Source organism: Dipodomys spectabilis, unplaced genomic scaffold (assembly GCF_019054845.1).
Source record: "Dipodomys spectabilis isolate Male_0828 unplaced genomic scaffold, ASM1905484v1 ptg000157l, whole genome shotgun sequence".
NCBI classification, from domain to species: domain Eukaryota; kingdom Metazoa; phylum Chordata; class Mammalia; order Rodentia; family Heteromyidae; genus Dipodomys; species Dipodomys spectabilis.
The window spans coordinates 20,039,615-20,066,556 of NW_024870834.1; the positions used below are offsets into that span (position 1 = coordinate 20,039,615).

Below are 26,942 nucleotides of genomic sequence, written 5' to 3' on the forward strand. Positions count from 1 at the left end.
TCACTGGTGAAATGAAGCCCAAGTGGAGATCTGGGAATCTTGGCAATCACAAAGAAAAACAGAAAATGGAGAATAGAACCAAATGCTTGAAAATGGAATAAGGCAAAGTTGAGAGCTGCGAAGAAATTACATTAATTTGGACCGTCTACCCTGGCCTGTCTTCCTATTTTATGTCCTGCTCCATTCATTTTTCTGTGACGCCCTAGTCCCAAAGGAAATCTTTTTTTTTTTTTTTTTTTTTTTGGCCTTTATTACAAAGCTCTTACAGAAGTCCAAACACACTTCTGAAGTCGCAAGGACAACAAAATCAATTTACCAGTTGCATTTTCACTGCTGATTCGGATGATTCTAGATCTGCAATAAATAAGAAGCTTGAGAAATACCAAGAAGCCGTCAGCAAGTGTCCTTTAAATTTAAAATGTTAAAAATTATGACATAGCTGTGTGTTGGTGGCTCTTGCCTATAGTGCTAGCTACTCAGGAGGCTGAGATCTGAGGATTGAGGTTCTAAGCCAGCCTGGGCAGGAAAGTCTGTGAGACTCTTATCTCCAATTAACTACCAGAAGAAGCTAGACATGGAACTGTGGTTCAAGTGGTTAGAGTGCTAGCCTTGAGCAAAAAAAGCTCAGGGACAGTGCCCAAGCCCTGAGTTCAAGTTCCAGGACTGGCACATAAACACACAAAATATGAAAAAAGTTATAAAAAAATCTTTTAGGGTAAGAAAGAAAAAGTGGTGTTTTAATATACTTTTGTATCTTATAAACTTTTTGTGAGCTAACTAGACACTTGTTTTCCTTATAATGGAACATTTTTCTCTAGAAGGCCATGCTCTGGCTAGAGCATGGTCAAGCATCAGTGGGTGGTGGCAGGGGCACTAATGAGTGTTTCCTCTTCTCTATGTCTGGCACAGAGATGAAAAGGAACTCACATCAAGGATTTAGTACGTGGTAGTTTTTAATCCATCATGTTTAATTGAAGTTTGCAAACAGATAGAAGGCACCAAAGAACTAGATGCATGAGAGAGAGCGGTAACTTAGAGACACTTGTGACTATGTGATACAATAAGCTCTGGACCCAGATCAAACTTATGTCTGAGGTAAGGTGTGGCGAATCATAGGGATGGTACACCTATATGCTGTAGGCACGTGGGAGAAGAGTCATTTCTAGCTGTGTCATTAGGAATTTATCAGAAGAACAGGCGTGATAGGTACAAAAGGGAATATGGCTTTCTGGGAATTCAATAGTTCAGGCAAAGGTACTCAGGTAAGGAACTGCGAATTGTTCAGAGTAACTGGAACAGAGACTTCTTATACAGGAGAGGAAGGAAACTAACTGGAAGTCAGTTAGGAGTTACATGAATAGACTTAAAATGCCAGAGAAGATCTGGGGGTTATCAATAGATCCAGGGAGTATCCAAGGTCTCTAAAAGCCCCTATCAAGACTTGGGGTAATAAGCAGTAATGAGCAATATGGCTGGTAGGATAGACTGCAGGCTAGAAGACTAAGTAAGAGACTTTAAGCCTCAAACCATCTACCTGGATATTAAGGGGGAAGATAGTAGGTAACTTGTCACTATAGTTGTACTTTTTGATGAGATCTATGGTTTTATTTATTTATCTTGAACTCAGGGCCTGAGTGCTGTCCATCAGCTCTTTTGCTCAAGGTTAGTGCTCTACACTTTGAGACACAGTACCACTTCCAGTTTTCTGGTGGTTAATTGGGCAGAAGAGTCTCACAAGTGCTCACTTTGGCAGCACATATACTAAAATCAGAATGATTCAGAGAAGATTAGCCTGGCCCCTGTGGAAGAATGACATGCAAATTTGTGATGTATTCCACATTAAAAAAAAAAAAAAAGAATCTCATGGAATTTGCTGCCTGGGCTGGCTTTGAACCATGGTCCTCAGATCTCAGCCTCCTAAGTAATTAAGATTATAGGAATGAGCCACCAACACCTGGCAGGATCCATCTTTTAAATATACAACTTCACCCTTTAAAGAAAAACTCATTTTCCTGTACAAGATACAGGTTTATTATGAAGACACAGAAAACACCACATACAAAATACAATCTTCTAACATCCCAAAATACATACATACATATACACTGTACATAAATTTATATTATCAATATAAAAATACATCATTAACATTTCTAAGGACAAATACAAGCCCAATAAATATCACAATCCTAAAATATCTACCTACATTAAGTGCTGGTGGATCAGATGACAGTAAAAGGAGCCAAAGCACATCTGGCTTCTGGTTGTTGACTTAAACTGGTTTGGGGGCAGTGACCAAGTATTCTTTGCTTACTTCTCCATTTCCCCAAATAATTTAAAGGTACCTGATGTCATCAACTCTTGAAAACAGGGCAAAGAAATAATCTGACATTATGACACTATTCTCTGGCCACATGCACACACATACTTCAATTGCATTTAGTCAAGAAATGGTGATCACATGTTTAACTTAAGCAGTGCCTCTACAACTTACCCCTCTGGGGTACACCCCAGCTGCATCTTCCTTCCTTTCTCATACTCATCTTGTGTGTCATGTGCTTAACTGATTTTCCTTTCAAAAAATAAGATTGTGTTTATAGTCAAGGAACACAATTGAGGAGAAAGCCCAACATGAAGTCAACTATGAGAAACGGGCACAGATGTACATGAGAGAGTACTATGCTCTAGCCCAGACTCAGAGCACAAACTTGACTGTAACTTCCTGTGTCCCACTGGACTACTGTCACAGGGATTCTTTCCATAAAGTTTATGAAAATCTATGTACTTCTCAAAACATGAGAAAACAGGTGTAATTAATTTTACCTATGGAAGCTATATTTAGGTCAGGAAATTCTATTTCTCTTTTGTGTGTGTGTGTGTGTGTGTGTGTGTGAAGGGGGGGGGAGGGGAGGGATATCAGATACATGTTGTGAGGAGAAAAGGTGAAACAAAACCTTGCCACCATCCCATAGCACATGCTTGGTCAAATTTTCAACCAACTGAGCTATGCCCTTCTCTCTAGCAGGCCACAATGACTCTTTTGCTTCAATCCCTAACAAATTAACTAGAACTAAAAGTCCTTTTTGTTACCTTCCTATTGGTCTTGAGTTCTAGAACCCAATGTGACCTAGCCTGGGCCTGTGCCTTGATAAGCAAACTCCAGAAGGGACTCAACTCCTCAGGGGTCCCTTGCCTGGAGTTAGATCAGAAGGTGGGACTGGGAGGTGGGAATTGATGAGGGTGGGAGTGGCGAGAGGTGCAGAATATAAAAAGCATCAGACATTTCGAGAAGAGTCTGTTTTCTCCAGCTGTAGAGTCGTGGAACCTTTTACATACTAGAAAGCTCAAGGTCAGGACATAGTCTCTTCACATCATAAACACTTCCTAAGAAGCCAAATACAACTCAAAAGAACCCATCCAATCAGCATGTCACCATGGATTCTGCCACTGTGGAATCAAATTGACTGGAAGATCCTGAATCACTTCCAGACACAGGGGTACGATGTTGGCCGTAAGAGTGCTGAAACCTCCAGCATTACCAATACCTCAGGCTACACAGCTAACTGAGTAATGGTAACGATCCTTGGGTAGAGCAGATTCTTCTCTTGCCACTGACTGTCCTCAGAGGCACAAGAATGCCAGGAGCAGGGGAGCAGGCGGTCCTGAGGGTCAGTCTCTGGCCCCTCCTGAGGAAGCGTGAAGTGTGCAGAGCTGCACTGGGAAAGGAGCTTGTTTCCGTTTCCAGGATACTTGTCCACAAGCAGCTGCTACTTCTTGGGCTTCTCTAGAATGTTGAGAAATTTCCCCCGTGTCATCTCTCTGGCTGGAATGACAAAGCAAACAAAAGATCAATGAGAACCTGAAATGGGGGAGGGGGGGGGGAGGGAAGATCACAGGAAGGTTCAACTTAAAGAAAAATGCAGATTGATTAAATTGCTTCACAACAGATTCAGCCATCACTAACTGAAAAGGGACAAATGATTATTGACAGCTAAAACTGCACAAAGATTCTAAAGTTGGCTACTGCTATGAAGTACAGGCAACGGGAAAGAGTTCATCATCTATCCTCACAAAAATCATCAGGGAATTCCTTTCAGACATCTTTTTCTGAACCTAATACCCATGTTCACTATCTCACAAAGTTTACTCTTAGAGGCTAAAAACCAACCAAGATTAGTGTTCTCTTGGTTGTTGGTCTCTGTACATTTATGATCCCCAATCAAAATCAGGGATCATGTACCCCATCTCTTAGTGGTAGTAGCCCCGGCATGCTGTAATATAACAGGGTTTATATTCCCTCAGTGCAGTTGATCTGTGGATGGGGTAATAAAGTAGAGTTTATAGAGCTTTGGTCTTCTCTCTCTTAGCATTGTCAGTCCTTAGGTATTTAATATATCCAGGTAAGGTTTATGTGTCTTTTTCTGACTTTCAGAACCATCAATCTTTGAATGTTGTAGTTACCGGGGAGTTTATACAGCTACTTTATATATACGTATATATATATATATATATATATATACACACACACACACACATATATATATGGCTCCAACGTAAAAGTAAAACATTCTCAATTATAAGAGCCTCCCCCCAACCCATTTTTAGCTTTATCAAGCAAATTCTAGGCACGTTTTCTAAGCATAACCCCTCCATACTTATCTCACAAGGTAATTTTTTTTTTTAACAGATTGAACTGTGTTAGAAGGTGTTAGAAGGTCAGATTTTTTCTGGTACCATGCAGTGGGCACAGGGTAGGTTGTGTCCTATGGTTTTCCAAGAATATGTCATGATACTTGCTAAAAAAGGGAGGTGGCCTAGGAGTTATTGGCAGGAGTAAGAAGGGCCTTTGCCTTGTGGTTGTCTTTTCCCAAGCAAATGATGCTACAGGAATAGCCACTCCACCCCTTTTCCCTAGCTTACCAGTTCTTTGCTTATCAGTACAATAATGAAGACTGTACAAACTATCATCACAGGAAGGCTTTTGGTAATTTTCGTCCATACATTTCCCAGTTCTCTCTCACTTCTGAGTTCCAACAAGGGAAAGGAAATTCCATTCGCTAGGAATAGAAGCCCCAGGCCTGGGTCTTGTCTCAATACTCATAATTTTTCCCCATCCTAAATCCAACTGACTATTCCTTTCTTGGTGGATATATATCAAACTTGGTATATTCAAGGTTACTGTAAGACTTGCATGCAATTATTTGTTTACATACTTGGCTTTCTTCCTTCACTAAAATGTTAAGAAACAAAAGAACTAGAACTAAGTGGAAATACACATATGTTAGCTTCCTTTTTTAAAAAAAAATACAAGACTAGTTAGTGGCGCTTGGTGCTCTATTGTCTACATTGTAGGAGTCTTTTTAATGTAACTTATTTAGCAAGAAAAGTCATTTCTCTTGATGGAAGTAATTCCAAATTAATGGGGAGATTAGGGGTCAAGGGCTAACCACTCTAGAGGAAATCCAATCAAGTACTTTCTTGCCCATGAAGAGGCAGCAAGGACTTCTTTCAGAGAATACAGGATTTAAATTCAGTTTTTAGTTCCAGCTATAGCAATTTGTAGCTGGACAATACCTCTGAACCTCACCTTCTTCATCTGCAAAATAACATGTTAATGTTTTCTGTCCTGCTTTTCACTTGGATATTGGCAATCACTATTCTTGGCAACAGTGGCCCTCATTAACATAACCCTTTACAGAGTAGGTAAGCAGTTCTCTTATTCTCAGTATCAGTCTGATCCTATAGGAATTTATACTTTTGTTTATCTATTTAGCTTTGCAGTTCTGAGACAAGGTCATACTGTATAGTCCAGGCTGCCCTTGATTTCCAGATTTTCCTGCCTCCAACTCCTGAGAGTTAGCCGATTGGTTTACTCATACTTTTTGTACAGTGAGTGGGTTTCATCAGTTATTTCTGCTGAGTGGATTACCTACCTATTTCTCAAGTACTTATAACATATAGATTATCAAGTGATCCTACTACACGGTTATCTAGAAAGCAGACATGTTGACACAGAACTCTGCAGGAGAGAAGAGAGCCTTGTTCCTAAACTCTGGGCTTAAGAGGAAGGCACAGATCTCACTGGTGATTTCTGCCCGCTGCCCTTCATACCTCCCAATACTGTTTGCTCCAAAATAGGAGAGAAACTTAGAATATTTAAGGAGTTCTAATTTTAAGACTCAGCTATTTGAAACTCAAAGGCTGAAAAGGAAAAATAAAAAGTGGTAAGTAAGCTCTTCTTGCATTTAACCAATCCCTTTTAACAACCTCCTTTCCACTCAATCATTCCTCCCCCTTCAACCTAATCCAAATACACAGAGCTGTAGGAAACCACTGTAAAAGTAGAAGTAATTCAAAAGACATCATCTCCTGAATGGGAGGGGAGAAAGTTTCCCTTCTTGCCAGTCCCATATAGGAGATATACGAATGTGTGACACAGCCGCTCCCTAAAAGAGGGCTGTGCCTTATAAATCAGATCATAAGCACCAACCCCTTTTTTGTGCACAGAGAAATTGCTGCAGGCCAGGGGCTGCTCAAGAGCACGTGCCCTCCTGTTCACTTGTCATCAGGGATGTTAACATTTCTGATTAATTCGTATAGCCCTTATTTTATTCTTGATTTCTCTATCCTTGCTCTCTTGCTCTGCTGCAGTGTGATGATCCTTCCCGACCTGGTATAGTAATCATTGCCTGCTAGACACCCCCCACCCCCAAACCTAGTGAAATTGTTTAGCGATGCCAACCGCGCTTTTAATTTGCAAGACATCAGACACAGAGGTAATTTAATACCAACATCTGTTCATTTTTGACTTCTAAAACAAACTCGCAAATGCTGCTACAAAATCCCATTAGAAGCAGGAAGACAGCCTTCTGCTGCTGTTCTGTATTCCTGTGCACACAAGCATATGTGTGTGTGCGTGCATGCACAGGTATGCACGTGCACACACACACAGAGACACATACACTCTCTCTTTCTCCTAGTAGGTGTTTTGTATGTGTATTTTACTATAATAACTCAGATTAGAGCTTTCAGATCTCCCTGGGGAAATCCTTTAACTCTTATAGCTGAGAAAGAATGGCTTTGCCTACTTCTATCCCTTCCTTTTCCCAGTAGTAAAAGCTTAGTTTATTCTGGCATAAATGGCCACAATAAGATCCTCTGTTCTTGAGTTTGGCACCTCCAGTTCCTGCATGCTTTCTTTCCACCCTTCTCTCCAGAAAACAATGCTAGGGGCTGCAGATGTAGCTCAGAGGTTCAAGGGTTTACTTAGCACCCACAAAGCCCTGGGTTAACTCAGAGAAAACAAGATGGCCAAATAGTTTTATCCAAAGTTGTTAAAATCTGGTAGCTACTTTTGCTTCTGATTTTATTGTCCAGGAACACCAAGTTGAATTGGGTGGCCACACTACTACCATTCTAATAACTATGCCAGGGTGGGTCCGTTGTTCATTAGCTACCATCATGCATTGTGCAGATGAGAAGCATATTTCAAGTCATGATTTACAGGTCCTCCTATATAGCATATAGACCACAAATTTAGAAAGCCACCGTACTGTTGCCCTAGGGTTAACATGTGAGTAGCTGTGGAGATCTTAGATCTCATGTATGCTATGCTGAAAGACAGCAAATGGCTAAACTGCAATCAACTTCCAGGTTTATGCTGCTTCTGTTTTCCTTTTCGTAGTTTCTCTGGAACTGTCAGGTTCATGGCAGCTGTAAATACCTAGGTATTCTTAGAGAGGTCAGGGCTGAAAGGAGGATTCCATCGTGCTAGTTCTGAGGGTGGCATGGCATTCAATATCATCTCTTCAGACCCTCTAATTCCTCCATCCTCTATTTAGCCTTGCCTTTGGCTCCCTTTTCACAATGACTAGCCCCAAACTGCCTTTTTTTGCAGTAAATTTTCTGGTGGCTGGGTGAAAAAATTCACTAGTTCAGATTGATTTCTCACCGTGGAGGGGATGAGGGATCACCAGAGGCCCCTGGTTAACGAGATTGGGTGCAGGCTCTCTCTGGAGACCAGCCCTCTCTGCCACAGCTTTGTACCTTTCGTCCATGACATATGGGTTTCATTACAGAAAGATTTTACAGATTATAACTTTGAGGCAATTGCCTGCTAAAATTCTGCTTGACTTTTATATATGGAACAATATAAAGCTTAAGTAACTTTTTAACAAAATAGAAGGAATTCATATAATATTTACTTTTCATTTTCTACCTACTTTAAAATTTTGTGCTGTAATTTAATTAAAATATTTGCCACTGCTTCTTCTTATATCTAGAAGAGCAGCAACCAGGATGCTTTTAGGATATTCTTCTATAAGTAGTCAAGAAATAAAGAAGACAGTTCAATGTTATGCCAGGGGCAGGATTTTATTATTTTTTATTTTTTTTGGGTCTGGTCGTGGGGCCTGAACTCTGGGCCTGGGCGCTGTCCTTCAGCTCTTCAGCTCAAGGCTAGCGCTCTACCACTTGAGCCACGGCGCCACTTCCAGCTTTTTTTTCTTTTTGCTTATGTGGTGCTGAGGAATCGAACCCAGGGCTTCACGCATACAAAGCAAGCACTCTACCACTGAGCCACCTTCCCAGTCCAGGGGCAGGACTTTAAGCACTGAACTAGTTTGTATTTGAATTTCAGCTTCTATCCTGGGCCCAACATGAGCAAGTCCTCTGATTATCTCTTACAATGTCAGTTTCTTTGTCTGTTCAAGGTAGAATTAACACAAAGGTCACAAAGGCATTCATAAGTGCTAGTTATTGTTGCTATGTTTTTCTTTCACTGTAAACAAGAAGTTTCTTAATTTCTTTTAGAGGAATTTATTAATAAAGACATGCTGCATGGGCTGGGAATGTGGTTCAGTGGTAGAGTGCTTGCCTTGCATGTATGAGGCCCTTGGTTTGATTCCTCAGCACCATATAAAAAGAAAAAGCACTGTTGCTCAAGTGGCAGAGTGCATGACTTGAGCTGAAGAGCTCAGGGACATTGCACAGGCCCAGAGTTCAAGCTCCACAACTGACAAAAAAAAAAGTTAAAAAATTATCCTTGATTTTTATAGTGATAATGAAAAATACAAAAATTCTCTGATGGAAAAAGGTATTCAAGGATTAAAAAATAATTTATGCATGTCATAATTTATGCTGGCTCATGATTGTAATCCTAGCTACTCAGGCTGCTGAGATATGAAATTCACAGTTCAAAGCCAGCCTGGGCAGGAAAGTACAAGAGATTCTTATCTGCAATTAACTACCCCAAAGCTAGTAGATTTGTGGCTCAAGTGATAGAAAACAGGAAGGATCAGTACCTAGGCCCCGAATTCAAGCCCTAGTACTGGTACCACAAAAAGAAAAAAAACCAAAACCACCACCAACAAACCAAAATAACTTAATGAAACAAAGATAACTAAATAAGCATACTGCTAATGGACAAAGGGGGTGTTTTCATAGAATTGGTATTTCCTTCATTCTACCTTCATCTGATATTCATTCAAATGTACCATTCATTGGCTATTTTTAAAATTTTTGTATGTATCTTAATTATTTTGGTTTTTATTATCTTTAGTTTTTCAAAGAAGTTGCCATTCAAAGCAGGTTTAAGTAAAATGCATCCTAATACAATGCATCCTGATCAATGTCATTCTTTTCATCATTCTCTTCCCTCCCAACCCTACTCCTCCAGCCCCCCAACCTTTTTTTTTGGTCGGTTGTAGGGCTTGAAATCTGGGCCTGGGCACTTCCCTCAGCTCTTCAGCTTAACGCAAGCGCTTGAGCCACAGCACCACTTCTGGTTTTCTGGTGGTTTATTGGAGATAAGAGTCTTACAGACTTTCCTGCCTGGGCTGGCTGTGAATTGGGATCCTCAGATCTTAGCCTCCTGAGTAGCTAGGATTACAGGCCTGTGCCACCAGCACCTAGTTCCTTCCCCCTTTTTACAGGCAATATACTTGCAACTGTATATCTGTATTTTATGTACAATTGAGGAAGAGGAAGAAAAATGAAAGAATAGAGATATCCACACTGAAAAGATACTGTGTGTTCAAGTTGTAGTTTTCTAATTGGGAATGTTCCTGGAGTATGGGAACAGAGCTCTGGAGTAAACAGCAGGTTCTCTTTCTAGCAGACACCTCCTGTCTGCTGCTGGAACTCACTCTTTGTACCTTCAAGCTCATTTCTGACTGCACAGATTTGTCTGTCTCTTTGGCTGACGCCATCAAACTAGAATGTGATCTGTTGCATTGACAAGCCTTATTGTTCACAATAGGCCTTTCATTAGTTTACTTAGTGATATATGCCTCCATCTTAAACTGCCCCAAAGAACTATCCTGCGTTTAAACTCTATGACCACGTTCTCGGTCTGGATTCCTTTCTTGTGCTAGCCATGGGAGCCATGAAGTCTCATTATATACCCCTTTCACCAGGACCCCAGGTGTATGTTAAGTAAGCAAAAATATGCAGCATGAGGAACTGTAAAATGAAGCGTTTGTTTTTTTTTTAAGATCTTTAAATGTAAAACAAATGGTGACATGAATGTCTTACAGCTAGGTAGCACATATACTTTGGTGGACTGACCCCTTCTGAAGAGCCAGTAAGTAAAGCTATAAATAGAGTGCTGCTGACAACCTCAGCAAGGGCTTGAGGGTAATTCCAATCATCCTGAAGGGGAGGTCTCAGCTAGACTTTTGGGTCCATTTGGTAACTACATAAAATTCAAGAGTGTGCCAGCCATTCCATGAGAAATCAGAAGGCAGAAGGCTCCCTATTGACAGACATCATTTATCTGTCAGTATCTGGCTTCCATATCTGCAATCATAAACTAACTAAACAATATAGTTTGAGATTCTTTTGAGAAGGGGCAGAAGGTATAAAAGTGATGGGGATGAGTATAATCAAGAAATACTGTATGTATATATGGAAATGTCAGAATTACACCTGCCCCCCCGCACCCCATACAGCTAATATAAAATGTGGTAAAAGCTGGACACCAGTGGTTCAAGCCTGTAATCCTAGCTACTTAGGAGGCTGAGATTCTGAGGATCACAGTTCAAAGCCAGCCCAGGCAAGAAAGTCCATGAGATTCTTTCTTTTTTTTTTTTTTGGGTCCGGTGTTGGAGCCTGAACTCTGGGCCTGGGCGCTGTCCCTCAGCTCTTCAGCTCAAGGCTAGCGCTCTACCACTTGAGCCACAGTGCCATTTCCGGCTTTTTTCTTTTTGCTTATGTGGTGCTGGGGAATCGAACCCAGGGCCTCATGCATGCAAGGCAAGCACTCTACCACTGAGCCACCTTCCCAGCCCATCCATGAGATTCTTATCTCCAATTAACCAGCAAAAAGCATTGCTCAAGTGGTAGAGTTCAGGGACTGCCAAGGTCCTGAGTTCAAGCACCAGGACCAGCACAAAAAAAGGGGTAAAAATAAATAAACATGTGGAAATATTAAAAACAAACTGGCTGAAGTTATTTGTAACAGGAAGGAATATATAAAAACCTAGTTAGTTTGTTTACTGGTGTGTTAAAAAGCTTATTAGCTGCTAGATGCTGGTAGCTCACGCCTATAATGCCTATAATCCTAGCCTCTCAGGAGGCTGAGAGTTGAGGAGAGGATCATGGTTCAAAGCCAGTCAGGGCAGGAAAGTCTGTGAGACTCTTAGTTCTAATAAACCACCAGAAAACTGGAAGTGGCGCTGTGGCTCAAGTGGTAGAGCACTCGCCTTGAGCTGAAGAGCCGAGGGACGGTACCCAGGCCCAGAGTTCAAGCCCCATGACTGAAAAAAAAAGTTTATTAGCTTTACAGAAGGTGTTCTGTAGAAGGGAAACCATTTACTATAATTATGGTTTTTTACTTTAGGAAGATTAAAATACTTTCTGATAAAAAGAAGACTATTCGCTGAGCTCCAATGGCCTGTAGTGTGCCAGTGTCCTCAGTACCTAAGGACCTTGGTCTGAAGGTAGCCCAGGCAGAGAAGCCCATGAAAGCCTTATTTCCAATTAACCACCAAAAAGCTAGAAGTTGAACTGTGGCTCAAATGGCAGATCAGCAGCCTGGAGCAAAAAAGCTCAAGGACAGAGCCGAGGCCCTGAGTTCAAGTCCCAGTATATACACACACATACACAAGACTATTCTCAAAGCAGTCCCTCATTGCAATGGAGCTAAAGTGATTAACGTGTATTTTGGCTCACTGAAGCAGAACAGAAAGAAAACCAATGTGACTTTAATGCTATGTTCTAACTGTAGGAACAGAGTGGTCATGCAGCAGAGCTGTCCCAAGGCAGCCAGCTAGACTGAGATTCTTTACCAAGTGTCAGATCTCTACACAGAAAGGGCCACAAAAGGCGATCAATAATCCAAGGAGAGGAATAACCACTCCCATACCACAACTGGTGCTGGTGCCCGTTAAGAGCAGGAGTTGAACAAGTCAATGGATGAGGAGGGGTTTTGAAGTCCCAGTACATTGGGACACTTGGTGTCTTTTAGCAGGTCTGTTGTCCATTCTCAATCAAATCCTGTGGGCAAGTATCAACAAATCAGTCTTTGTTGGAAATCTCACTTTTCTCCCCTAAAATATGTGACTTTGAAGGGCAGAACAGACTTGAGGTCTTTGCCTAAAGTTCTCTGGATATAAGCAAAAAGACTGTATCTGATAAGAGTGGCCTTGATGTTATATTCATGACCAAATGATCACAAACTATCAAAAGTTTTCACCATTAGGATTCTCAAAGTTCTTACTGGGAGCATACTTTCTAGATTCTTTTTCCATTGGGTATTTTGGCTCGCTTTCCTTCCATGTTTCATGGAGTCTCCTCCAGGGACTTTCGAGAAAGGTCATTTTGTATCAGCCCCTTTTCTCTTCAACTCACAGTAAGGTTCATTTCAAGAGAATGTTTTATCCAGAAGTAATATGAGAAAGAAAAGGCAGGACTTAATGTGTAAGTAGACAAATTTGGACAGTTCCAATATGGGGAATACTTTTAGTGACTTTTCACATGGGGGCTGAAGAAACAGAAATTTCCAGCCAACAGATTTATTTTCAGAATATAAAACATAAAGCAGGAACATAAAATATGGGAAGTGTCAGCTATGATGCCTGAAGATTGAAGGCAGAAGTAGAAGAATCTAAATTGTCAGACATTTGAAAAATGTATTCAGATGAAAGAAAACCTGTGTTTCTCCATCAACTCTCCTTGCTCTGACTTCTTTTAAGAGCAAACAGAATTGGATTTCAAATATGCAGTCTTTCTTATCATCCTTTCTCCTAGCAAACCAAATAGCAAAGTCCCTTCAAAGATTTGTGTTCTGGAAATCAGAGCTAACAAACAACAACTTATTTGTATTGAGTTTCCTTTGTGGAGGGCCTCACAGACCTATTTTAGAGTTTCACTGGGTTCCCTCTGAGTGAAAAGGCAGTGAGATCAAAGCAATGGATAAATACTTTGGGGGCTAGAACTTATTATTAAGTACTCATAAATTTGTAGAGGGCATACATGCTTCAAGGTTTTTTACATAGTAATACATCCTGGTGAAATACTTCCTATGACCAAAGGCTAGTAACCTCACACTCCTTTAATATCCTCATCCATAAAGTGAGAATCATAGTAATAATCTATCGTGTTAGGTTAAGATAGAACTAGTCAGAGTGATTCGATTGGGGCACCAAACATTTTGCTCCAAGTTAGAAACAGTATAGCTTATTCATATGCTGAATTCTAGACTGAGAGCACAGTACAAATCATTCCAGATGCCTTGGATTCCTTCTTGGTTCACCCACTTCCAGCAGCTTAAGTCTAAGGAAAAATGAAGGTCCAGTCTTCTTGGCCCCCCAGGGCAGGGAAACAGTTACATCTTCACACTGAGAAGCCAATAAAAACCTATCTTGATTATAATTTAGATAAGAACCACTGGATTGAATAATAATGTCTGAAACTCCCCTGGCTGTTTCACCTTGAGACGTCCATCACTGGGTTAAACATGATGCTAATTGCATTTGGATTGATTAATTTCTCTCACTCCTGTCTATTCGAATAATGCTTAACAAAATAATCATAGCACCGAGAGCCAAATCTTTTCGTCAAAGGAATGAAGCCATCAGAACAGGCAGAGATGAAAGAAATGAAGATGACCCGTAATTACTGCTACGGTGATATCATTACCATATTATACAAAATGAGTGTGTTGGGGGTGGGGGGTGGAGGAAGGAGGGGCTGAGATTATTTATTCTTTTTAATGGAACCCTACAACCTAAGAATACAGATGTGACATCAAGTAGAAAGCACAGAAATACAGAACTTAAAAAAATACAAATCTTGCTTATGAAATTGCAAAATCCAGCAAACATAGAGGCTAAGATACATCAAATGTCTTGGGCTGTGAGCAGGTATTATTCACGCCACTATTTTTTTCATCAAAATAACATTTTGTGTATGACTTACATAGAGAGATTTAAGATGCTGTCTTCACACCACAAGCATTCCTATAGTTACTGGAGAATTTTTCTTTAAACCGATGAATAATATAATTCCATTTTAATTTTGTTAGAAGTAACTTTGTAAAATTAGAACCCGGGCTTAACTGTGGCTAGTTCTAGTTTAAGACATCAAAGAAAATGTCTATATGTCGTTACATGTGGTTCACTGGACAATATTATGGATAAGGAAGAGTCTAGAAGCAATCTTCTTGTTTGATATAAACGATTTTTGGGGGTGGGAGGGCTGGTCTTGGGGCTTAAACTCAGGGTAGAGATGCTATCTCTGAACTTTTTTTTTTTTTTGGTCGGTCGTGGGGCTTGAACTCTGGGCCTGGGTGCTGTCCCTCAGCTCTTCAGCTTAAGGCCAGCGCTCTACCACTTGAGCCACAGCGCCACTTCCAGTTTTTTAGTGGTTAATTGGAAATAAGAGTCGTATAGGCTTTCCTGCCTAGGCTGGCTTCAAGCTGTGATCCTCAGATCTCAGCCTCCGGAGTAGCTAGGATGACAGACGTGAGCTACAGGTGCCCAGTCAGCTTCTGATTAGAGAGAAATCTCATGAATTCTCCTGCTTGGGCTAGCTTAGAACCACAATCCTCATTTATAGGTATGAGCCACCAGCATCCAGCTTGATATAAATCAATGTTTAGTCAGCATATATTGCATATAAAATTTAGTAAATATTTGTGAAATAGAACATTTAGAAGCTAAATCATTTTCAAAGACGAGCATTTCCTAGGACAGTTCTACTAGGGTATTTTAAAGACAGTGCTCTTGTTAATAAATAAAAAACAATTAAAGAGATGCTGAAATTGCATTGATTTATGGATGGATGGATGGATGGGGGTATGTAGCCAAGGCTAGCCTGGGAGTTGCTACATCCGAGATCCTCCTTTTTCAGCCTCCTATGTTATATGCTGGGATTAGAGATACACACCAACATTTCCAGCTTAAAATTGCTTTTCAGCCTGGACAAAAGGTATGTTTCTCTATTTTATTATACAATTATTTCCAAATAAATTAAGTATATATATTTTAAATTTGTAATCACTTAATAATGTCAGCAGAGCTTTAAAAGAAGAAATAAATACATATTTCTACCAGTTACAAGGATAAAAAACACATTTTTAACTCAAAAGAGAAAAAAGGAATTATCAATGATTACTATGCTTAAAAATGATTTTTTTTTTCACAGTTGAGAAAGTAAGGATTTTTATTGTCAGTACGAGTGATGTAACAAAGACACAAATAAATTAATTTTTCTGACAATTTTAAACTCCAGGGCTGCTCTCTGAGAAGGTGAACTCTTCTGTAAACAAAATACCACCCAAAACAAAAACAGCGAGAATCTGAGCCCATGTAGAACATGATGGAACACAGCAAGGAGAAATAAAGGATGTGTTTTCCAGAAAGTTTGGGGCTCGTTTTGATGGAAAATGCTCTTAGAAAAATGTATTGTCCCCCTCTGAAAAAAAAAAAAACTTTTTTTTAAGAAAGTCCCAAGCCCCTAGCTAGCCTGGAAAAAGAAATCAAAATGAGGTCAGATTAATGGGTACATCTACTCAAAACTTCCAGCCCCTAGATGTAGCGTTTGAACATGCACGAGAGCCTGATCAAATTTCCAGCCTCGCCCCCCACCCCCGAAAAAGAAAACATGAGCATCCACTTAGCAAGACGAACACAGTACTCCATTTTCTCCAAATGGCATCCAACTGGTTTCCCTTTAAAGTACAGGAAAGGCTTCTGCTTGTGAGAAAGGAACAGGAAGAACCTAGCTGCAGTGAGTCATGATTCCACTAGGGTTGATTTAAAAAAACAAAAACCGAGAAGGCACCTCTAGTTCCAGCCTAGAAAGTGGGGGTCCTCGTTCACTGCCCAGACCTCAAACAGGACCCTGGGGCCCTAACAAATCAGATACTCCATGGATGCCATTGGTCGTGTTGATTTAAAGACTCAAGAGTTGGGTTTGGGACTTGCTACAGCTAATTCACCTAGTAAGCGAGGGTCAAAAACCTGTGGCTCGGGCTACAGAACAGCACAGGGCGAGAGCCCCAAACACCACTGCTGCCATCGGGACAGAACGACCGAAGCTCAACTACGGGTTTGCTCGAAAGAAAATCACTGCCCATGTCTAGCTCTAGCCGCAGCTGAGCAGGTGCGGTCAGAAGATACCACTCCTATGTCACAACCAAGAGGACAGAATTCCAGGGACAAGGGAGTGCACTAAAAGCCAGTGGGCGTGAGCACGTTGAAGTCTCGGGGTTTGAGAGTGTGGGTCCGTGGAGGTGGTGGTGGCTTTTTCCCTTCTGTCACGGGGGTGTCCATCTTGGGGGGCTTGCAGGTGGCTGATCGGGTGGCCTGGGCACGGATCAGCTCCATGGGGGTGGGCTTCTGCGCCCCTTTGTAGGCCTGGAGGGTGAAACCTCCGGAGTCGGACTTCTGCAGAGGTCTTGGTCCAAAGAGACTCCACTTATCCGCCATGTTTCTGTCCTTATCCCCACTTCCGGGATCCATGGTGCTAGGATTCGGGCCAGGCAGGGCTATGGAGGATGCAGAGGTGAACCACCTCTGGGCTTGTGCTTAGGGGAAGACTGGGGGGTGCTGGTCGGGGTGGACTGGGCTGAGGCGGGCTGCTTTTCTTCTCTTGTTAGGTCCCCGCTCTGCAGCTTCAGTTTATGGAGCGCCTCTGCCCCTCGGAGGTACTTGGTCTCCTCCGTGGTGAGGCCCTTGTGCGGTGTGTAGCCGGCATCTCTCAGCCCTGCCTGTTGCTCAAAACGCTGGATGTTCTCCTGGGTCTGTTTTGTGATCAGAGAATTCATGATGACATGGGTGGCCTTAGCCTTCACCACCGGGACCTTGTCGGCACCCTCAGTGGCCTCGGCCGGGGGGGACACACTGGCGTCTCCCTCTTCCTTGGCGAGGAGCTGGTACTTGCGCTCAGGGATCACTGGCTTCCAGGGGATGCTGCCCATGTCCGATGGGGGAGGGGTCATGGGCGCGGGCTCTTCCAGGGCATCGTCATAGCTGAACGCCCGGCGGCACATCCCGACGGGCAGTGACATCTTGCCTAAAGGCCCACTAGGCCCAAGGGCAGGCACTTCTGGTTGTCTTGTAGCCATTGTAAGACTGGGATCCAAGGTGCTTTTAGAGATAGAATTTGGAGCTGATCCCGGCCACCACTGTGAAATGAGGTGGCCACTATGCCGACAGACAGAGGTGAATGAGGAGCGTGCTGCAGCTGCAGCAAACCGGCAAAGCTTCCTCCGCCCAGGCCATCCAGAGAGGGTCTGATCTCTTCGCTGTGTCGGCCCGGAATGCGGCAAACTAAACAGGTTCGGAGGTCCCGAATCTCCAGAGAGGCCGCGGCGCGGGCCGCCGAGCCGTGCTGCGAGTGCCGGCCACAGCGGCGGAGCTCTACACCCGACCCCGGGCCGCGCGGGGACCACCTAAAAATGATTTTTTTCCCTCAAAGATAGCCCAAGAGTCTATGAGACTCTTATCTCTAACCAGCAAAAAGCTAGAAGTGAAAGTATGGCTCAATTGGTAGAGTATCAGCCTTGGATGAAAAACCTGAGAGAGAGAAAGAGAGAGAGAAAGGGGGAGAGAGAGAGAGAGAGAGAGAGAGAGCCAGCACATACGCGCACACCCCCCCCAAAATCAAATACATTAAATAAAATCAATTTACCATCTTTAACTTAAACTAGATATATTAATACATTATTGATAAGAACATTTAATCTCATTTCCTCTTTTTAAAAAATTTCATGTCACAAAGAAATACCTAAATTATGTAACTGTAACCCCTCTGTACATACCTTTATAAAATAAAAAAAATTCATGTCACATGTGGTCACACAGGCCTGTAACCCCAGCACTCTAGAGGCCAAGACAGGAGGATCATGAGTTGGAAGGTCAGCCTAGACTTCCTAATGAGTTCAAGTCAGCCTGGGTTATATAGCAAGACCCTGTCTCAGAAAAACCCCAAACCAAACCAAGAACTAAAAACCACTCTTCATGAAGAAGGTCTGCAAATAATGACTGTACAATAACAATGAGTACTATTAGTGTTTAGATTTCTAACAAAAAAGAGCCAGATTTCCTTGGAAAAATCAATGTGATTTCACATCTGGAGAAATAAATGAACAAGGGGTATTCTGATATGCCTGAAAACAAGGAAATCATCAACACTTACTATGGCCATGTCAAAATGCATAGGCAACTAGTGTAAGGGGCATCCACTACAGATGGCACTGTTTGGAAGCAGAAAAGGGTAATGATTTCAACAGATCAAAACATATAAAAAGGCCAGGCGCTAGCTACAGGAGGCTGAGATCTGAGGATCTCGGTTCAAAGCTAGCCCGAGCAGGAATGTCTGTGAGACTCTTAACTCCAATTAACCAATAGAAAACCGGAAGTGGCTCTGTGGCTCAACTGGCAGAGCACTCGCCTTGAGCTGAGGAGCACAGGGACAGCATCCAGGCCCAGAGTCCAAGCCCCATGACCAACAAAACAACAACAGCAGCAATCCCCCCCACCCCCCCAAAAAAAAACATTAAAAGGGCCAGGCGCCAGTGGTTTGAGCCTGTAACCGTAACTACTCAGGAGGGTGAGATCTGAGAATGGAAGTTTGAAGCCAGTCCGTGAGACTGTTATCTCCAATTAACCACCAAAAACAGAAAGTAGAGCTGTGGCTCAAAGAGCTCAGGAACAGTGAGTGCCCAGGCCTTGAGTTCAAGCCCCATGGCTGACAAAAGAGAAAAAAGGAAAAAAATGAAATTAAAAAAACAAGCACCTACATATTAAAAACAAACAAGCAAATAAACCTTTTAGTCATTTCAACTCATTCTGAAAACTGATAAGTAAAAGAGGGAAAATGTGGCATGTTTCCCGCCATTCCTTGCTGGACACATAGCTGGTGACTGAACAGCTAGTACTAATAACAACAATGAGGATGAAACGGATTAGAGCTGCCCATCCAACTGTGCATGACCTGACTCCAACCGGAACACACACACAGGCTGTGTACGTCCTGCAGGAGGCAGGGAGAGCAGTCGCGGGAGGATTAAATAGAACATCAACTACGTGGGCTTTGCGTTCTGATTCAAAGAAACCAATTCTAAAAAAAAACAACCAATTCTGAGTTACACGGTTATGGACTATAGTAGTCACTGTAAAGGAATTATTCTTGAATTATTCTGCTCAGTGTGGTAACCATGGTGTTATTTTAAAGGGGGGCTTTTGGTTAAAGTATATACTTAAGTGTTTATAGATGAAATGGCAAAACATTTAGGACTAAAAAAAATATTCCAGTGAACAACAAAAGTACGGAAATGTAGAGGTACAGATAAAGTAAGAACAACAGGGGCTGGGAAGGTGGCTCGGTGGTAGAGTGCTTGCCTTGTATAAATGAGGCCCTGGGTTCAATTCCTAAGCACCACATAAGCAGAAAAAGCTGGAAGTGATGCTATGGCTCAAGTGGTAGAGTGCTAGTTGAACTGAAGAGCTAAGGGACAGCACCCACGCCCAGAGTTCAGGCCCCACAACTGACCCAAAAAGAAGAAGAAAAAAAAAAATAATAGAAGTTGAATTTGGGGATGGGTACCTGGAGAAAATTATGCTTTAGTTTATCCTTGAAGTTTCTGAAAACAAAAAACAAACCTCATCAAATGTGTCTCTGGAAAGATAGCCTTTTCTCTTTATCACTATACATGATATGTATATATGATATAATTCATATCACAATATAGTTGTGGAAGCTACATGAATGAGTACTCAGAGAAGAGTAGACCAGGGAACAGAGATAGGGATCATTAACTCTTCAGAGGTCTCAGGAATGGTTGGACAAGAAAAGTTTTAGAAGGGATAACTTTTCATGTCATAAAAGTTTATTTCCATTATTCATTGGATGAGAAATTACACACGATCAACAATCAAAAGATTCCTTATTTTTTTAAAAAAAATCTACTACATTGAACTCAGATTAAGTCTAGTAATAAAAACTGTGACCTTCCAACCTATCTTTCTCTGAAATAATTTAAGAATTCATAATGACTCTTACTTCGTACTATGCTTGGAAATGTCGAGAATGAGTAACAAGGCTAACTTTAAAGACAAAGCCAGGCTGGGAGCTAGGAAGTTACAAAAAGGAAAAGTTTAATCACTCGTCAAAGTAAATTTCAACAAATTTGCTGTCATACTATCAATAACTATATTTGTGGTACCTTAATAATTCTACTTTATTTCGATCATTTTTTTTTACTTCAAAGCTGCTGATTTATCCAATTGAAAACAAATTACTTGTTTCAGATGATAATTTGATCTTTTTTTTTTTTTTGTGGTACTAGGGTTTGAACTCAAGGCCTATGCTTGTTATGCAAGGTTTTACCATTTATGCCATTCCCAAGCTCATTTTTGCTTTATTCTTCAGGCATCATTTCATACTTTTTGGCTGGGCCAAACTCAGACTTGATCCTTCTGCCTATACCTCCCAAGTAGCTGGAATGTACTACTATACTTGGCTTGTTTGTTGAGATGGAATCTTGCTAACTTTTTCCTGGATTGTCTTGAACTTTGATTTTCCTGATCTCCACCATCTGAATAGCTGGGGTTATGGTATGTGCCACTTACACACAGAAAGTAATTTGATTTTGAATTACCTGTACTATGTTTCCACATATATGTGGTTCATTTTCTTAACCAGTAAACTTACTGATGAATGATATTTTTCTTTCCTCGCAACACTGGGGATTGAACCCAGGCCTGTGCATGCTAGGCTAGTATTCGACCACTGAATTACATCTCTATCTCTGGATAAAAGCAACTTTAAAAGTTATTCCCCCTTATGGATTTGGATAAAATGTACAATATACAGTAGCCATCCAGTAAGCCTTAATTTTAAAAAATTATTCTCTCTACAACTATGAAGCACAAAAAGTTATGTGGCAACATAAAAGTACAATTTCAGTTTTCATATGCTTATGAATTTCTTTTAAAATCACATGGCAACCAGGTAGGAACTTGATTGCATATGCCTACTTATAAAGTCATATGGAAGTGTTATTTTGATGTTTCATGAATTAGAAGTTAATGCACAATAAAAATATACTGAGTGAAAAATACTCTTTCGATTATAGTACTGACCATAATTTAGGATTTAAAAAATAACTTGTGGGGGCTGGGAAGGTGGCTCAGTGGTAGAGCGCTTGCCTTGCATGCATGAGGCCCTGGGTTTGATTCCTCAGCACCACATAAGCAAAAAGGAAAAAGCCGGAAGTGGTGCTGTGGCTCAAGTGATAGAGCGCTAGCCTTGAGCTGAAGAGCTGAGGGACAGCGCCCAGGCCCAGAGTTCAGGCCCCACAACCAGACCAAAACAAACAAACAAAAAAATAACTTGTGGGTAATCAGTATGGCAAGATAGATGGTTAATTAGATTCTAAGTAACCATTAATTATATATATATATACATATATATGTATAATTGTATACATATCTGTGTGTCTGTGCATATGTGACTGTGTGTGCCAGCCATAGGGTTTGAACTCAAGGCTTGGGTGCTGTCCCTAACCTTTTTTTGCTCAAGGTTAGCTCTCTGACCGCCATCAGGTCTCAGCCTCCTGAGTAGCACCAGGCTGCCATTATAATTCTTTTTTTTTTTTTTTGGTCAGTCATGGAGCTTGAACTCTGGGCCTGGGCGCTGTCCCTTAGCTCTTGTGCTCAAGGCTAGAGCTCTACCACTTGAGCCACAGCACCACTTCTGGTTTTCTGAGTGGTTTATTGGAGATGAGTCTCACGGACTTTTCTGCCCAGGCTGGCTTTGAACTGTGATCCTCAGATCTCAGCCTCTTGAGTAGCTAGGTTTATAGGTGTGAGCTACTGGTGTGAGCTACTGGCTGCCATTATAATTCTTAATAATTAAAAATTTTTACTTTTGGGGGGCTGGGAAGGTGGCTCAGTGGTAGAGCACTTGCCTTGCATGCATGAGGCCCTGGGTTCGATCCTCAGCACCACATAAGCAAAAAAGAAAAAAGCCGGAAGTGGCGCTGTGGCTCAAGGGGGTTGAGCGCTAGCCTTGAGCTGAAGAGCTGAGGGACAGTGCCCAGGCCCAGAGTTCAGGCCCCACGACCGGACCCAAAAAAAAAAAAAAAAAAAAAAATTTTTTACTTTTGTCAGATGCCAGTGGCAGAGTTAAAAATTATTGTGCTAGCATGGTCTCCCTGATATGTGGAAGTTAAGTCCAAAATGTAAGGAGATATGACAAAGTAAACAGGACTCAAGAAACAAAGGATATCAACTTAATTTGTCATATAATTTCTAAATGACACCATGTTCTTGACCTCATATATATATATATATATATAATATATTTTATATATATATATATATATATATATACACATACATACATATATGCATGCACATCTGAGGGAAGCTAAGAGGACGGCACAGAATCAGAGGGAAACAGGAAAAAATACAACAGAGGGGTCAATCAGCTACACTGGACATTGATGAAAACAAACTAAGCAACTCAAGGGCAGCGATGGGAGGGAGGGAATGAGAGGGAAAGAGGGAACAGCTACATTAAGCAAAAGGAAAGAAGTGTACATATCACCCAACACGGAAGAAATAATTGCATTGTCAAATTTTATAGAATTCACAAACTTTGTAGACTAAGATAATGACAATTTGCCTTGTGAAGGTAAAAATGTGTTTGTAACTTTAAGTATCACTATCCTACAATACTCTGAAATTTGTGGAAATTTATGTACTTATTTAATCTCAAAAATTATAAAAATAGAAATAAAAAATTATATTGTGCTAGAAGAGAGCAAGGTAAGGCTGGCATTGTTCAAACAGGAATGTACTCTTTACCTGGCTTATGTAACTCTAACACCTCTGTATATCACCTTTATAAAAACAATAAAAAATTTAAAAGTTATTGTGCTTATAAAATCAACCTGACAAAATTTCATGAAATACCCAAATCTCAGAGTCTTTCCTTTTATATTTATGTTGGTTTTAATGAACTTGTATTCTTTGATTTTTTTAATTTAATTTTATTGTCAGGGTCATGTACAGAGGGCTTATATGTATAAAGTAATGAGTACATTTCTTTAAAAAAAACTCCTTTTTTCTTTCTTTCCCTTCCTTCCTTCCTTCCTTCCTTCCTTCCTTCCTTCCTTCCTTCCTTCCTTCCTTCCTTCCTTTCCTTCCTTCCTTCCTTCCTTCCTTCCCTCCTTCCTTCCTTCCTTTCTTTCTTTCTTTGTCCTGGGGCTTGAACTCAAGGCCTGGACATGTCCCTGAACTTTTGCTCAAGGCTAGCACCCTACCACTTGAGCCACTACCCCACTTCCAGCTTTTTCTGTTTATGTGGTACTGAGGAATTGAACCCTGGGTTTCATACATGCTAGGCAAGTACTCTACTACTAAGCCATCTCCCAGCCCATAAGTACATTTCTTGTCCAACATTATTACCCCCTCCCTAGTTTTAAATTTGCATTCTTATAACCAAACAGATCAAACTAAATCTTTTTGTTGGTTTGTTTTTGCTAGAAGTTCTATGGATCAAGCCCAGGGTCTTTGACTTACCAGGTAAGCATTCCGCTACTAAGCTCTACTCCTAGCTCCCCTAAAAGTCTTTTTTAAAATTTAAAGACAGAAAAATTACAAAAGCTAGTTTTCATAGTTAAGCTAGCTCTAATTTGATTAAAGGATTGTACTTCTAAGATTCAGAGTTGACTCAACAGTCAAAAAAATACAATGTGAATAACACACTTAAAAATTCCTTTCACGGGCTGGGAAGGTGCCTCAGTGGTAGAGCGCTTGCTTTGCATGCCTGAGGCCCTGGGTTCGATTCCTCAGCACCACATAAGCAAAAAGAAAAAAGCCGGAAGTGACGCTGTGGCTCAAGTGGTAGAGCGCTAGCCTTGAGCTGAAGAGCTGAGGGACAGCGCCCAGGCCCAGAGTTCAGGCCCCACGACCGGACCCAAAAACAAAAACAAAAACAAAAAATTCCTTTCAGGGCTGGGAAGGTAGCTCTGGTAGAGCGCTTGCCTTGCATGCCTGAGGCCCTGGGTTCGATTCTTCAGTACCACATAAGCAAAAAGAAAACAGCCGGAAGTGGGGCTGTGGCTCAAGTGGTAGAGCGATGGCCTTGAGCTGAAGAGCTGAGGGACAGCGCCCAGGCCCAGAGTTCAGGCCCCATGACAGGACCAAAAAAAAAAAAGATTCCTTTCATTAAGCTGGGCCTGCTAGTGGCTCATGCCTTTAATCCTAGCTACTCAGGAGGCTGAGATCTGAGGATCACAGTTTGAAACCAGCCTGGGCAGAAAAGTTTGTGAGAATTGTACCTCCAATTAACAACCAGAAGCTCCACTGGAAGTGGAGCTGTGGCTCAGTGGTAAAGTGCTAGCCTTGAGCACAAAAGCTCAGGGACAGAGCCCAGGCCCTGAGTTCATGCTATATGACTCTCTTTTTTGCACACATACACACACACACACACACACACACACACACACACACACACACACACACACACACGAAATAACTGTGATTTAAAAACAATGAAAACAGAGGAAGACCCATTGTCATTTCATGTTCCAAGATATCCAATCCACTAAAGACAAATTCACAGTATACCATTCTTCTCTATTCTAGTTCAAGATAGAAAACATTTGTTTTTTTTGTTTTTTGTTTTTTTTGGGTCCGGTCGTGGGGCCTGAACTCTGGGCCTGGGCGCTGTCCCTCAGCTCTTCAGCTCAAGGCTAGCACTCTACCACTTGAGCCACAGCGCCACTTCCGGCTTTTTTTTTTCTTTTTGCTTATGTGGTGCTGAGGAATCGAACCCAGGGCCTCATGCATGCAAGGCAAGTGCTCTACCACTGAGCTACCTTCCCAGCCCCAAGATAGAAAACATTTGAAATGGAATCTAATACTGAATGTTGATGAAAATAAAGGGCTGTGTATCTGTTTGCCCAGTCACAGTTTCTAAATGATTTAGAAAGACAAAGGAGAGACTAATCAACAGCTGAGTGACCAATCAGTTTACTATGTAGATCATTGGATAATACATGTTAAACTCATATTAAGACTGTCCCTGAGATGTTCTAATGCAAATGGGATGGCATAGTATAGGAACATAACCCCACATCAGGAAAAGGTTAAAAATGATAATATAAAAAAGGTACACAAATGTCCACAGGCATATTATTCACATTAGTCCTAAAGAAGAAACAATTCCAATGTTCATCAGCTATGAATGGATAAAAATGGAGTATATACATATGACATAATATTATTTAGTAACAAAAAGAAATATAATCGCTGGGTGCTAGTGGCTCACGTCTTGAAGCCAGCCTAGATAGTAAAGTTGTGATATATTATTATTATTATTTTGCTGGTCCTGGGGCTTGAATTCAGGGCTTGGACATTGTCCCCGGGCCTCTGTGTTCAAGGCTAGTGCTCTACCACTTGAGCCACAGTACCACTCCCAACTTTCATGAGATTTTTTTTTTTTCTGTCAGTCATGGGGCTTGAACTCTAGGCCTGTGCACTGTCCCTGTGCTCTTCAGCTCAAGGTAAGTGTACTACCACTTGAGCCACAGCACCACTTCTGGTTTTCTGGTGGTTCATTGGAGATAAGAGTCTCATAGATTTTCCTGCCCAAGCTGGCTTTGACCCTAGATCCTCAGCTCTCAGCCTCCTGAGTAGCTAGGATTACAGGCATGAGCCACCAGTGCCCAGTTTATATGAGATTCTTATCTCCAATAAACTATTCAGAAAGAGCCTTAAAACCCCTCCCCTCCCACACAAATAAATGGATATAATCTACAGACAGAAAATAGGCTAGTAGTTCCTAGGGTTGGCAGGGTAGGGTGGGGGATCCAGAATAGGGAGTGACTGTGAATAAGCATGGATTTTCTTTGTATATATTCCAAAATTAGACTACGGTGACAGTAGCAAAATTCTGTGACTATACTAAAAATCCATTTATGTGTATACTTTAAGTGGGTGAATTTTATGTGGAAGATGTTTCAATAAAGTTCCTTTAAATTTTAAAATAAGTGGTATGTACAGCTAAGCAAAAATTAGCTACAAAAATTAGATGTAAAAAGCTCTCTGGATTTGTCAAACTTCTGATCAGGAGACTTCACAGCCACAGAAGGCAAGTCTCTCCACCAAAGACACAGGCACCAGTTTATACCTCTATCTGAAGCACAGCTCACCCTTTCCTTCTGACTTTCTTGTTGCTAAAATAGTGAAAGAAAATCTAACCAATCTTCTTGAGAAAAATCATAGGCATTGGGACCTTACTGTCATATGCTTTAATAAAGAACATACTTGATAATTACAATTTTGTTTAAATTCAAATTACATCTGAATTTGGCCTTAAGATGTACTACTTTAGGGGCTGGGAAGGTGGCTCAGTGGTAGAATGCTTGCCTTGCATGCATGAGGCCCTGGGTTCAAGCCCTCAGCACCACATTAAGCAGAAAA

At 41.3% G+C, this 26,942-nt stretch overlaps 2 protein-coding genes and 1 non-coding gene across 4 annotated transcripts in view; 1 reads left to right on the forward strand and 2 right to left on the reverse strand.

Annotated features, from left to right (window-relative positions):
* The first annotated feature begins 1,737 nt into the window (after positions 1–1,737).
* On the forward strand, positions 1,738–1,844 carry LOC122118896. Its single transcript, XR_006149451.1, has one exon. It is a non-coding gene; the product is annotated as a U6 spliceosomal RNA (small nuclear RNA).
* A 160-nt stretch (positions 1,845–2,004) lies between these two features.
* The window catches only part of Lin52 (lin-52 DREAM MuvB core complex component), a 103,779-nt gene continuing 78,841 nt past the window's right edge, over positions 2,005–26,942 (reverse strand). The window contains exon 6 of one of the 2 annotated variants that reach the window (XM_042692747.1): positions 2,005–3,823. In XM_042692747.1, the coding sequence (XP_042548681.1) occupies positions 3,768–3,823 (56 nt within the window). In that variant the 3' untranslated portion in view covers positions 2,005–3,767. The remainder of the gene's footprint in view (positions 3,824–26,942) is intronic. The other variant, XM_042692748.1, reaches the window with a different exon arrangement.
* On the reverse strand, positions 16,654–17,822 carry LOC122118792 (putative monooxygenase p33MONOX). The gene is given in 2 exon segments (XM_042692746.1): positions 16,654–17,017; positions 17,020–17,822. Coding segments are annotated over 2 exon segments (894 nt in total). The 5' UTR covers positions 17,570–17,822; the 3' UTR covers positions 16,654–16,673.